At 32.8% G+C, this 12,279-nt stretch overlaps 1 protein-coding gene across 3 annotated transcripts; it reads left to right on the forward strand.

The window, feature by feature from the left end:
• Nucleotides 1-745: 745 nt before the first annotated feature.
• LOC120074714 (NEDD8-conjugating enzyme Ubc12) lies at nt 746-4,654 on the forward strand. Of its 3 annotated transcripts, XM_090311665.1 has the most exons (7): nt 798-1,010; nt 1,670-1,781; nt 1,940-2,053; nt 3,490-3,598; nt 3,955-4,033; nt 4,127-4,243; nt 4,331-4,654. In XM_090311665.1, the coding sequence occupies exons 3-7, from the start codon at nt 1,945-1,947 to the stop codon at nt 4,466-4,468; spliced, it is 552 nt and encodes a 183-aa protein (XP_090167791.1). In that variant the 5' UTR covers nt 798-1,010; nt 1,670-1,781; nt 1,940-1,944; the 3' UTR covers nt 4,469-4,654. The 3 variants fall into 3 exon arrangements, with proteins under 3 accessions (XP_038883862.1, XP_090167791.1, XP_038883863.1); XM_039027934.2 differs by lacking the exon at nt 1,670-1,781 and having other exon boundaries at nt 746-1,010; XM_039027935.2 differs by lacking the exon at nt 1,670-1,781 and having other exon boundaries at nt 836-1,088.
• The last annotated feature ends 7,625 nt before the right edge of the window (nt 4,655-12,279 follow it).

Below are 12,279 nucleotides of genomic sequence, written 5' to 3' on the forward strand. Positions count from 1 at the left end.
TTTGGCTTCGGCTATGTTCAAACTAATAATACTAATAGGCTATTCGTCCACGAGCTTTTAGATTTGATTCAAGATTTAAAGAATTAATTTTGGTATATGAGTGTTTAATTTTTCTACATTTTGATAATTAAACTTTTAAAATGTTTGGTATTCATTCATAAATCTTAAGAGTTCATGAAAAATAATTTTGAAAGTTCAATTAATGTAAAACTAAAACTTTATAGATGCACTCGATAAAGTCTATTATTAATGGAGCCAATCTGTCTATAGCTCAATGAAAGTGAACAAAGATATCAAATTCAATCTCCATTCTAATGGCTAATTTTCAAAAATGAAAAATGATAAATAAAGTTCTTCTAGTATACTAATAAATAAATAAAGTGAAATTAATTTGTAATTTAACTACATAATTATGATAAGATTAAAATATCATTTTAGTTCGTATATTTTAAAAATTTTCAATTTTAATCTCTATACTTAAAATTGTAGTCTATATATTTATAAGAAATCTTAAATCTTAATCCCTATGGATTGTTTATAGGTTTTTTTATTATTAATATTTTTACTATAAATTTTGAATATATATGAATTGTTTATATATTATATTTCCTTATCTAAAAATTAATTTTATTATTATTTAACTATTCCCAATAAAAATGTAGAACTAAACTTAAAATCGATTAAAATTAAACAAACAGGGAAGTAAATAGTATTTTAACATTCGATAATATAGACACTAAAAATTGGGGTCTAGGTTATTTTAAATGATGGATATAATCATATAATATTGAAAAACTGGAAAAGCAGCGTAAGAAAAAAGCAAAATAAAAATTCGCGGATTCTACGACAGTCCAATCGAAGGCAACTTTTATTTGTTGACCGTAGGGCTCAGCCACGCTCGCCAAACCGCCCACCCTCCTCTCTCCATCTCCTTCTTCTTTCACGCCTCTGCAGCTCAGACCTAACTCTTCCCTCTCCTCTATATTGCTTTCATACCACCACTCTCACAGGTTTGCTTTCTTCACAACCCCTTTTTCCCTCTCGATTTTGGGTTTCTTGCAATTTCTTGCAATTTCTTGCTTCCTCAGGTTTCTTTTTCGCGCTGTTGCTCGTCTTCTTTCTTCATTCATTTCCTTGTTTTCTATTGGGTCTTTGGAATCTAGGCTGTTGATTGCTCTACTTTAATTAGAAACGTAATTTGTTTTGATTACTCCTGGAATCGCATTGTAATTGTGTTGGCTCTGGTTTTGAACTTTTGTTGTTTTTCGTTTTCTAATTCGAGATTTGAATGTTCTTGTTTGTCTGGGACAATTTCTAGTGTTGGGATTGTGCATAATATGATCAGTTTTCCTGCGAATGGTTTGTTTGTGGATTACGTTTGGGGGGTTTCGTTGGTAGCCTCGATTCTAAGTGGTGTGTTCTTTGAAGATAGGTTCTGGAGGATCAGAACCTCATCCTTTGACTTTTTTGTTTGCTATGGAGATTTAGTTTCGCTTTTGTAGTCAATTGGGAATTGGGTTTCTGTTGGATCTTAGTTAAGTCACGAGTCCATGACTGATGCTGTGTGCTTGAAGAGGTTTTGTTGCACGCACTCACTCTCTCGAGGGAGATGCAGATTGCCTTTGCAGGCTGTTCTCTTTACTGTGTTATAAAATTTCTCATTCGACAGGATCGGAAGGGTTTTTGAAGGAGGTCTGGACTCTGGAGGGCGACTTATTTTTATTTTTCTCTCTCTCTCTCATAACCTTTAGCTGGGGCTCATTTTTCTAGGTGCTCTTATGGTATTGGTAGTCTATTCTTGGGCGGTTTGGCCTTGTTTTTTCGTGGCATATTCGTGTTGTTTCATTCTTGTTATTGAAAGCTGGTTTCTTATCCTTGGAGGGAATTTTTTGAAAGAATATAATGTATGCAAGGGGTATAATTTCATATTCTGCTGCAGGAGATATGATTAAGCTATTTAAAGTCAAGGAGAAGCAGAGAGAACTTGCTGAAAATGCTAGTAATGGGATACCTACAAAGAAGCAAAGTGCTGGGGAATTACGTCTTCACAAAGGTTTGGCTGTGATTTGGTTCTTTATATTTGGCTCCCGTTAGAGATGATGATTTTGTTTGAAACTATATCAATTTGGTTCCTTATATCAATAATAGTTTATGGGTCGTACCCATCAAGCTTTTTTCTGTGGATTAGACATTGTCTTACCACTTAAATAGAATACGATACGTTGTGAACTTTAGCATATTTCTATAACATAATTTTTTATTTAGTGGCTTGAGACTTCATGAGTTCATGTACAAACAAGATGTCATATTCAAATATCATATTTCCCCATATGTGTCCCATCCACCTATGATAGTATATAATTATTTAATGTTTTTCTAAGATGCATGAGGATCTTGAGTTTATAGAAAGCTGGACAACCGGTCTGTTTCTACATCCTTCTTTAGTTTGAATTTCTTGTTCTACCTAGCAATTAACTGGAATGTTTGAGTGCATTAGAATTTTCACGTATCATACTCCTAGAGCTTACCTCCGACGATTGTTACTTTTATTTCCATAGGTAATTTTTCAACTTTTGAGATACATGGTGCAAGAGAACGCAAAGGATTTATAACTTTGCTTGAAGTGTGATGAAATGAGGAGTGAACCCAAAATGTTGGTGGTCATTAGAAGTGAATTTTGATTTCTTCCTTTAATTTAATCATTAAAGAAACTTTCAAATAGTCACGATTCAGTTTAAGTGGGTGTTATTTAATTGGTTGACTTGAGGGGAACTGGAAATTTTGCTTGTGTTGTGAAAAAAGGCGTTTCATCCTAAGACGTTATCTGTTTCTAAGATGTTAATGAAGTTTGTGATCTAAGAAGCACGGATATGGATATGAATATGAGACACGGACATGGCACGGACATGATGACATGTTATTTTTTTAAAAAAAATTAGGACATGATACGACAAGGACACATTTTTTATAGTAAATACCGTTTTTATACCATAAGAAAATTTAAAGTAAATAGGCTGATGCATGTATATGCTTAAAATATTAGTTCGATATAGTTCACAATTAAATTTATTATTATTGTCATATATGTGTCTTTTCAGTCTACTCAACAAGTTTTCTATGCATATCTAACACATTTGTGGCCTTAACAAGTATCGTTTCTGATACTTATCCAACAAGTGTTGAAGTGTCTGTAGAAGCCCTGGAGTGACTTATTTTGTAGTTTTCTTTTTCTTCTTTCTGTTTATTATATTATATATCATATGATTTATTGGTTTAGAGGGGCTTCCAAATTACTTGAGGTTCCTTGTTGAGATTATTTATCCAATTGCATTTGACTGTTTGAGATCAGTCACACTCCAGCATATACCCTCCTCCCCTTTTCTCCCTCCTGTTGGAGTTGTTAGTTGACTATTTTCTTTATCTGTATGCTAATTTGGGAGAGAGATACTTGTTTGTTAGTTAGTTATGTTGGTGCCTAATCTGTTGCAGATATTAGTGAGCTGAATCTACCGAAATCATGTAACATAACCTTTCCCAATGGCAAGGATGACCTCATGAACTTTGAGGTGTCAATACGACCCGACGAGGGATATTATTTGTAAGAATTCTCTTTTCTCTGAGATTCATACTCAGCAATCCCTTTAGTTCACACTGTTGCTTGCTAGTGGAGGATACTGTCCTTTTTCCCTTTTTTTATTTCATCGACATAACTCTGAACCAGAAATTGAAATGGAAACTAACACAAAATACTCTTGATATATAGATAGAAAATTATAAGGTCCGAAGCATTCAGGAGCCTTGTACTCTCCCACAGACTAATTCTAGAAAACTGCTCACATCCCAAATTCTCTTACTCCATCTTTTTATGCTTCCCGCGTTCCTAATATCTCTTAATAATATTCTGAATATTTTCCTACCAATATTCCTAACAGCTTGCTTTTCTCTAAATTACAGAGGTGGCACATTTTTTTTCTCCTTTACAGTTTCCCCCATCTATCCACATGAAGCACCTAAAGTCAAGTGCAAGACAAAGGTAAACCTAGATGGCTCCTTATCCAAAGCATTTGACCCTTTCAGAATAGAAAGGAAATCTTCTTTATATAGTGGTCATTTATACTTTATGCAGGTCTACCATCCAAACATTGACTTGGAAGGAAATGTGTGCCTCAACATCTTACGGGAAGATTGGAAGCCTGTTCTCAATATTAACACTGTTATTTATGGACTATACCATTTGTTCACGGTATGAACAAGCCTGATTAGTAAATGTTTAGCGAACTTTTAACATCATAAGTTGTCCTCTTACCCTGTTTTGGTAATGTCCTTCCAGGAACCAAACGATGAAGATCCACTGAATCATGATGCTGCTGCAGTTTTAAGAGACAATCCGAAGTTATTTGAATCTAATGTGAGAAGGGCTATGGCTGGGGGTTACGTGGGGCAGACCTTTTTCCCACGTTGTATGTAACTCACTCTTAATCCTTCTCGTGCATCTTTTCCTGCGCTGTATGTAGCTAGCTTTGGTCTCTTGGTACATTAACTGCTCATTTAGAGATATATCCATCCACCTACACTTGTGTTAGCCCAATGGATTTAGTGATGTTAATGTGTATTATTTCTATATTGTTAATTAACATGGTTATATTTTCCTCAATATTTTGGATGGAAGATATGGCAAAGCGGGGCTGGCAAAGTCTTTCAAAACTGGTTTTGTGTAGAGAACTTCCAAATTTGTCTCATTTATCATCCCCCCTATTCTATGCCTCGGTCTACTTCTGGCCTTTTTTGCTCGACTAGGAACCTGCCAAGTTTGGAATGCTTAGGTAATGAAGTTCCATGTGGTCCTTGTCATCTTTGGAATTTGGACTCCCATCCACCAATTCTGAAGTTAGAGAGATGATAGAAGATTTGAGGGGTATTTGACGCACCAACTTTATAAGTTGGTATTAAACAACTCAATTTCACCACCTTTAATAGTGTTCATTATTGAAGTTTGCACGTTTATCAACAAATTCAATTGTATCTTCCTCTCCTTCGTCATAGACTTCTAACTCCAATTTATTAACTTCATATTTCAAATTTTAACTCAATGCCTCAAACAAACTTTGAATCAATGAAAATAGTCTTTTTTAAGTCACTTCTGACACTCAAATGTTATAGAGTCAGATGAGTTGTTTTTTGACATTAGTCGAACTAGGAACAAGTCGATTCATACATTCACCAATGTCTATATACGTGTGTGGTCAACTTAGTCACTTGGTTTATGCATGTGGGGGGTTGGTATTATGAATTATGATTGGAAAACAGGGGACGATGATAGGGCCAAAAACAGGAGCCGGCGGCGAAGGTGTAGATGATGAAATGGATGTTGTAATACCCTGCGGTGGGATCTTCATCTCTTAAGGTAGACATGCACGAACTTTTCAAATTTTCAAATTGTAATTTCATGATGTTGATTGATGAATATAGACAAACAAACACAACACATGGATAACATGCACACTAATAGATTCCAAAATTAATATTCCTAAAGTGCTTTTCATTTGAAGACAGCTTTACAAAGATAAGACCTCCAAAAATAATTTCCTTTTTTAAAAGAAATAAAAAAAAAAATAGTTGCCTCGAAGAAATAACAACCATAAAATGATTATTAAATTTATAAAAAAAAATTGTATTTTTGTTTCAGAAATGATAAGAATAGTTGACAAACAATTGTAGCCATATTTTAAAAAACTTGTATACCATTCCAAAACGAATGACATTTGCTAAAAATTGAGTTGACTTGCTTTTTTGAAAAGGCAACTAAATTTTAAAAAAGCACAGGGAATTCCAATTCCAAATACGCGTGCTTACAAGAGATCACGTAGGCCGTAGGTGGGCCCCGAAATTGACAGTTCTGAATGTTGAGTACACGTGGCACGCATTCTGCCCGTCACTGCAGCTTTGTGGCGTTACATGCATAAAAATTCTTCCCACTTCTTCTTGTTTCACTGTCCCTTTTGCACCGCGCACCACTTTGGGTAAAAATACCTTAAATTGGAAAAAACTTCAACTTTAATAAATGCCCAACTTTTTTCTCTAAATAATTATGATAATAATAATAATCATCATCAAAGTTTAAATCTTATCATGGTCCTTCGTTTTCAATCTTGTTCTATTTTTTAAAATTTTATTATCGTCCTTCGTTTTGAATATTATTCTATTTTTATCTTTAAATTTTCAAATGAATGATGGTTTTAATTTTTTAACTTTTAAAAAATGTTTACTTTAATTTTTACTATTAAGATTTTCTTTGATAAAATTATGATGCGATAAAATATTAAACGACCAAAATTTTGAATGCAAAATAACTTTTGAGTTCTATAGAAAATTCTTTTACCACCTAATTCAAAATTGAAAACTTATCTTTTTTTTTAACATAACTAAATATTTGGTACCCCAATTATCTAAAAATACAAGTTACCCATCATTTTGTTTAAGAGTCAGAATTTTAATAGAATGGACCAAAGTAAGCTGGTTTAAAAATTTATGGACTAAAATAGATGTTTTTAAAAATTTAGGAACCAAAATATAACAAGTTTCAAAGTTTAGAAACCAAAGTAAGATTTAAATCTAATATTAAATGTCCAATTTTTAACTTTTTGTATATTTTTCTTTATCTGAAGAATCATTTAAAGGAATAAAAATAGCGTGTGATAGTAATATTGCGAGGTATTAGTTTGTTTAATTTTGGAGAAAGCAAATATTAAATCTGGTTTATTTTTAAAATTTGTGAGTAGTTGTAAAGTTATTTCAAAGCATGTATGAATGAACACACTTAATTTTGTGTCCTTAAAAAGCGAGTTTAGTTGAATATCGATTGAAATGCATTGGAGATTAATATTAAGGTTAATTTTTAACTCTTTCAAAAAAGGAAAATAATCTAATATAATTGTACTCTCCATAATATTCCCCTCTAGTTACCTTACCATTTATAAAAGTGGTAGATAATTGAATTATCAATTTTTGAAATGGTAATTAGTATCTTATTTAATGTTGACTTGACAAAATTATTAAAAGATTCATTCTTGTTGGGGTTATCTTAGGCAAGGGCCAAGCCCAAAATAAAAGATGCAGCCTCGTACTTTAGGTTGGTCCAGCCAATCCCAATATTGCACGTGTCTTAATCGAATGTCAGTTGATGAGTTCTATAAATAGTCTCATTCCACCATCTTAAAGGATGTACACAATCTAAACACTTTGTGTACTAATTTAGGCATTAAAGTATACCCGATTAGGCACCACATCGTTACGACTTCTTTTGCAAGTCAACTCAAATTAATATGCGATAGGAAAGACTAACATGATGAGATATATATGTTAGCAAAAATACTTTACATCTATATTGAATAGATGAACTCTGTGATCGTTCATGCCAAATTGTCAAGTAGATATACGTACTGGATTCCATTAAAAGATCAATGATGGCTTTAAAATGGCTATTGTCTTCCTTAACCAAAACACCAAATGCCCTTTGAGATCTCTCTCTAGATAGGATTCAAGAAAGACCAATTGCTTATTGTTTTGATATATTGGGGACCATAGCTTTAAGGTGTCTTTATATACCGTTCAATTAGTGTTCCTATTGAACCCTAACTAACTAGGAATAAGCTTTTACGCATTAAGCACATACTTAATTTAGGAATTCAAGGCCTTAATTAATTAGATTACATAATATGACTCGATCTAATAAAATAACCCAATGTGATAAATTATTAATCCACATATATAACACATACTTTAATTAAACATATTATTATTTAAATACGTCTAACAATCTCCCACTTAGGCTATGTATGTGTACTTGATATATTAAATCACATAAACCTTAAGTGCGCATAAACAAGTTACTTCAATAATAGTATTCCCCTTTAGTTCAATCTGATCCATCTCTTATATTAGCATGGAATCAAGGCGATTTTCGTCACTACCCTTGTAACTAAACCTTCCTTGATCACCAATTCCAATACATTCAATGACATAGAACAATTATGGATGGATAACATGGAAATTACATGTAAAATGATATAGAACGTACCTATTTTCAACTGATCCAAATTCCTTAGTGAGATCATTTTTAAAAACTTTATGTTAAACCGTATGCATGATAAACAAGTTCAAATAATAAAACATAAACCATCAACTTTATTCTATATAGAAAATAAACAAAATCAGATCAAAGAACATCCTCAAGAACAAACTCTCACTAAACCATGGAATAAGAAAAGTGAATAACACCCATGTGATCAACATGCTCATGAAAAACTTTAGGTGGTAAACCTTTAGTCAATGGATATGCCACCATAGAATTTGTTTCCATGTGTTCTATCGAAATTTGACCATTCTGATCTCTTTCTTTAACAACCAGAAACTTCACGTCTACATGCTTTGACTTCGTATTGCTTCTGTTATTGTTGAATACATCACTGCTGACTTATTGTCACAAAATAGTTTTAGTGGTCTTTTTTATGCTAACAGATCTGCAACCCAGTGACAAAATTTTGCAACCATATTCCATGATTGGACGCCTCGTAATATGCTATAAACTTTGCAACCATGGTAAAATAAGCTATAAGTGTTTGTTTATCACTTTTCCAAATACGCAACTCCTTCAACCAACATGAAGATATAGCCTGAAGTGGATCCTAAAGTGTCTTGGTATCTAGCATAATCGGAATCTGAATACCAAATGATCTCTAAAACTTATGATCTCTGATAAATGAGCATATAATCTTTTGTTCTTCGTAAATACCTCATAACTCGTTTGGCTATTTTCCAATCATCCATCCTCAGGTTGCTCAAATATCTACCTAACACTCTAACTATGAACGCAATATCTGGACGCGTACATACTTGAGAGTACATTAGATTTCCAACAGCCGATGCATAGGAAAACTTTTGCATTTCCTTAGTCTCGAGTAGTATTGAGACATTAACCTAAATAAAATTTATCACTTTTAACGACTAGGGTATCTCCTGGTGCATAACCTTTCATACCAAATCTACTCAAATCATTTCAATGTAGTTCTTTTATGACAATCTTAAAATACCTTAAGAATGATTTTCGCTTTATAATACAAAAGAAGCATCACTAAGATCCTTTATCTCAAAATTCTTTTTTAGAAACTTCTATCATGCAATAAACCTACATCATGACTTGCTATTGACAAATAACACCAGAAAAATAGATTTGCTCCCACTAAACTAGTGATATACACAATCTTCCACTATGTTAACCTTAAAACCAAATGAGGTAATTACTTCATGGAATTTTTTATACTATTGACGAGAGACTTTCTTGAGACCATAGATGGATTTCTTTAATTTTGCACACAATAAACTTTGAATTACCAAACACAAAGTTTTTTTTGTTGCACTATATAAATCGTCTCGTCAATGTTCCCATTGAGAAACACAATTTTCATTTCCATCTGGTGTAGCTCTAACACAAAGTGAGCTACCAGTGCTATGATTACTCTAAAAAAGTCTTTTGATGAAGCCGGAGAGAAAATCTTTTTGTAATCAATGCATTCCTTTTGAGTAAAAACCCTTTGCAATAAGACGAACCTTACATCTTTAGATATTTCTGTATGAATCCCTTTTGGTTTTAAATATCCATTTACAACCTATGGGTTTCACTCCTAATGGCAATATGACAAGTTCCCAAACGCATTGTCTTTTATGGATTTTATTTTCTCCTCCACAATATTTATCCATTTTTTAGAGTTAGAACTCTGTAGAGCTTGTTGGAAGTTGATTGGACCATCTTCCATTACGCCTACATCATCCTAATGTTCTTGAAAAAACATAATATAATCATCTGGAATTGTCCTTCTTCTCTCTCTAGCGGATTACCTTAGTAGCACTTCTTGAAGTTGTTAAGTTTGAACTTCAGGTTCAACAATGGAGACTTCAATGTTGTCTTGTTCTATTATTGGTTCAATAACGAAGTCAAGAATTGGAGCCTAAACATCATTTATAACTACATTAGGAAAAGAAACTAGTTCCTCTTCAAAGACAACTTTTCTTATATTATATTTCCCCCCAAACTCAATATCATCAAGGAATCTAGCATTTCCTGTCTCAAACAATGATCTAAAAGTGAGATCATAAAACTTGAAACCTCAAAAGCGCTCAAAATATCCAACAAAATAGCAACTAATAGTTATTGAATCCAATTTTCTTTTGTTAGGCCTGTAAGGCCTAGCCAGAACTGGACAACCCCATATGTGAAGATGCCTAATACTAGGCTTATTTCTTGTCTACAACTCATAAGGGTTTTTAGCTACTGCTTTACTATGTACTTTATTAAGGATATATGTTGCAGTTTTTAGTGCCTCACCCTAGAGGAATTTGGTAGAGAATAATGAGTAATAATACTTTTTATCATATCCTTAAGTGTTCTATTTTGCCTTTCCGCTACACCATTCATGTTGGGTTTGCCCGACATAGTGTATTGCAGGAAGATCCCACATTTCTCTAGGTATTTGGCAAAGAGCCTTAGACGTTGCTCAACTGATCTATCATATCTACCATACTATTCATCACCACGATCAGATTTGACAACCTTTATTTCCTTTCCAAGTTGAAGTTCAACTTTAGCTTGACTTGAAAACATCCAAAGATTGATACTTCTCATGAATTATATATAGTTACCCATATCTTGAATAGTCATCAATGAACGTAATAAAATATTGTTATCCATTCTAATAAGCTGTAGGGAATGGACCACAAATGTTTGTATGTATTAGTTCTAAGACGTCTAAGTATCTGTTGGCACCTATGTTTGTTTGTTTTTCCTTAATATATTCAACATAAATGTCAAAGTTACTTAAATCAAGGGAATCAAGGATTCCATCCGACACAAGTCTCCGAATTTTCTGTTTAGAGATGTGATCTATACGCTTGTGCTATAACATAGTGGAATTCTCATTTAATTTACGTTTTGTACCACATGAATAAGATAACAAATTTTTGTTAAATGAATCAAAAGAATCAAACTTATATAGATGATCAATTAAAGAGCTATACCAATAAGTTTGGAATCTTAAAAAAGACTAACTTTATTATTTCCAAGAGAACCAGAAAAATCAAATTTGTCTAGACTGGAAATAGAAACTAAATTTCGTCTAAATGAGGATATAACAAAAGTCTCATTAAAATCCAAATAACAACCAATTTCTAAACGTAATATAAAATTCCTAATAACTTCAACTGGAACTGCTTTGCCATCGCCCACATAGATGAATCTTTCAATATCACTTGGTTGTCGGCTCCACAGACAACCCTGCATTGATATATTCATGTGGGTAATAGCACTAAAATCTACCCACCAAGTATCTATTGGTACAGAAGCCAAATTAACATAAGAATAAACTAAAGTAAGAAGTTTACCCTTTTTTTACACGTCATTTAGTGTACTTGGGACAATCTTTCTTGAAGTGACCTTTCCTTTTATAGAAAAAACAAAGATTTTCAATATGTGTTTCTTGCTCTTATTCTACTGAGATGTCCTTTTGCAATACCCATAGATTTCCTTTTTTTCTTATCACAAGAGTCAGTTGCCAAGTGGATACTTTTTGTCCTTTTTCTCTTAATCTTATCTTCTTCTTGCACACATTGTGAGATAAGTTCATTAATACTCCACTTATAAATATTATAGCTTATCTTAAACTGGGTGAATTATGCATGAAGAGAGATAAAAACCAAATGCACGAGTAAATTTTCATTGATCTTGATATCAAGTGCCTTTAATTTACTTATGAGATTGAACATTTCCATAATGTATTCCCTTATGTTCTCATTGCCCTTATACTTCGTGGAAGTTAAAGAAGTCAAAAGACTACTTGCTTCCCCTTTTTTTTCATTTTTTGCAAAATATTTCTCAATTTGAGTAAGGAACTTATTGACATTTTCACTTTTTGTGATAGAGCCCCGAAAAGACTTTAGAATGGAGTGCCTAATAATCAACAGACAAATGTGATTTGATTGTTCCCACTTCACTATATTAGCCATATTTGGTTGTTCTTCAATAGAAGTAGGTTTATCGGTTCTTAATGCAAGGTTTAGATCCATACATCCGAGAAGTATCTCCAGGTCTTCCTTCCAAATCTTGAAGTTCGATCCATTCAACTTATGGATTGAATTCCAATTTCCAGATATTTGAGTAAAACCAACTAAAACAATAAACAACAAAACATGTACTCACAATTAAAATACGAAAAATAATTTCAGATATAT

This window comes from Benincasa hispida, chromosome 3, assembly GCF_027475165.1.
Source record: "Benincasa hispida cultivar pf3 chromosome 3, pf3_genome.v1.1, whole genome shotgun sequence".
NCBI lineage: Eukaryota > Viridiplantae > Streptophyta > Magnoliopsida > Cucurbitales > Cucurbitaceae > Benincasa > Benincasa hispida.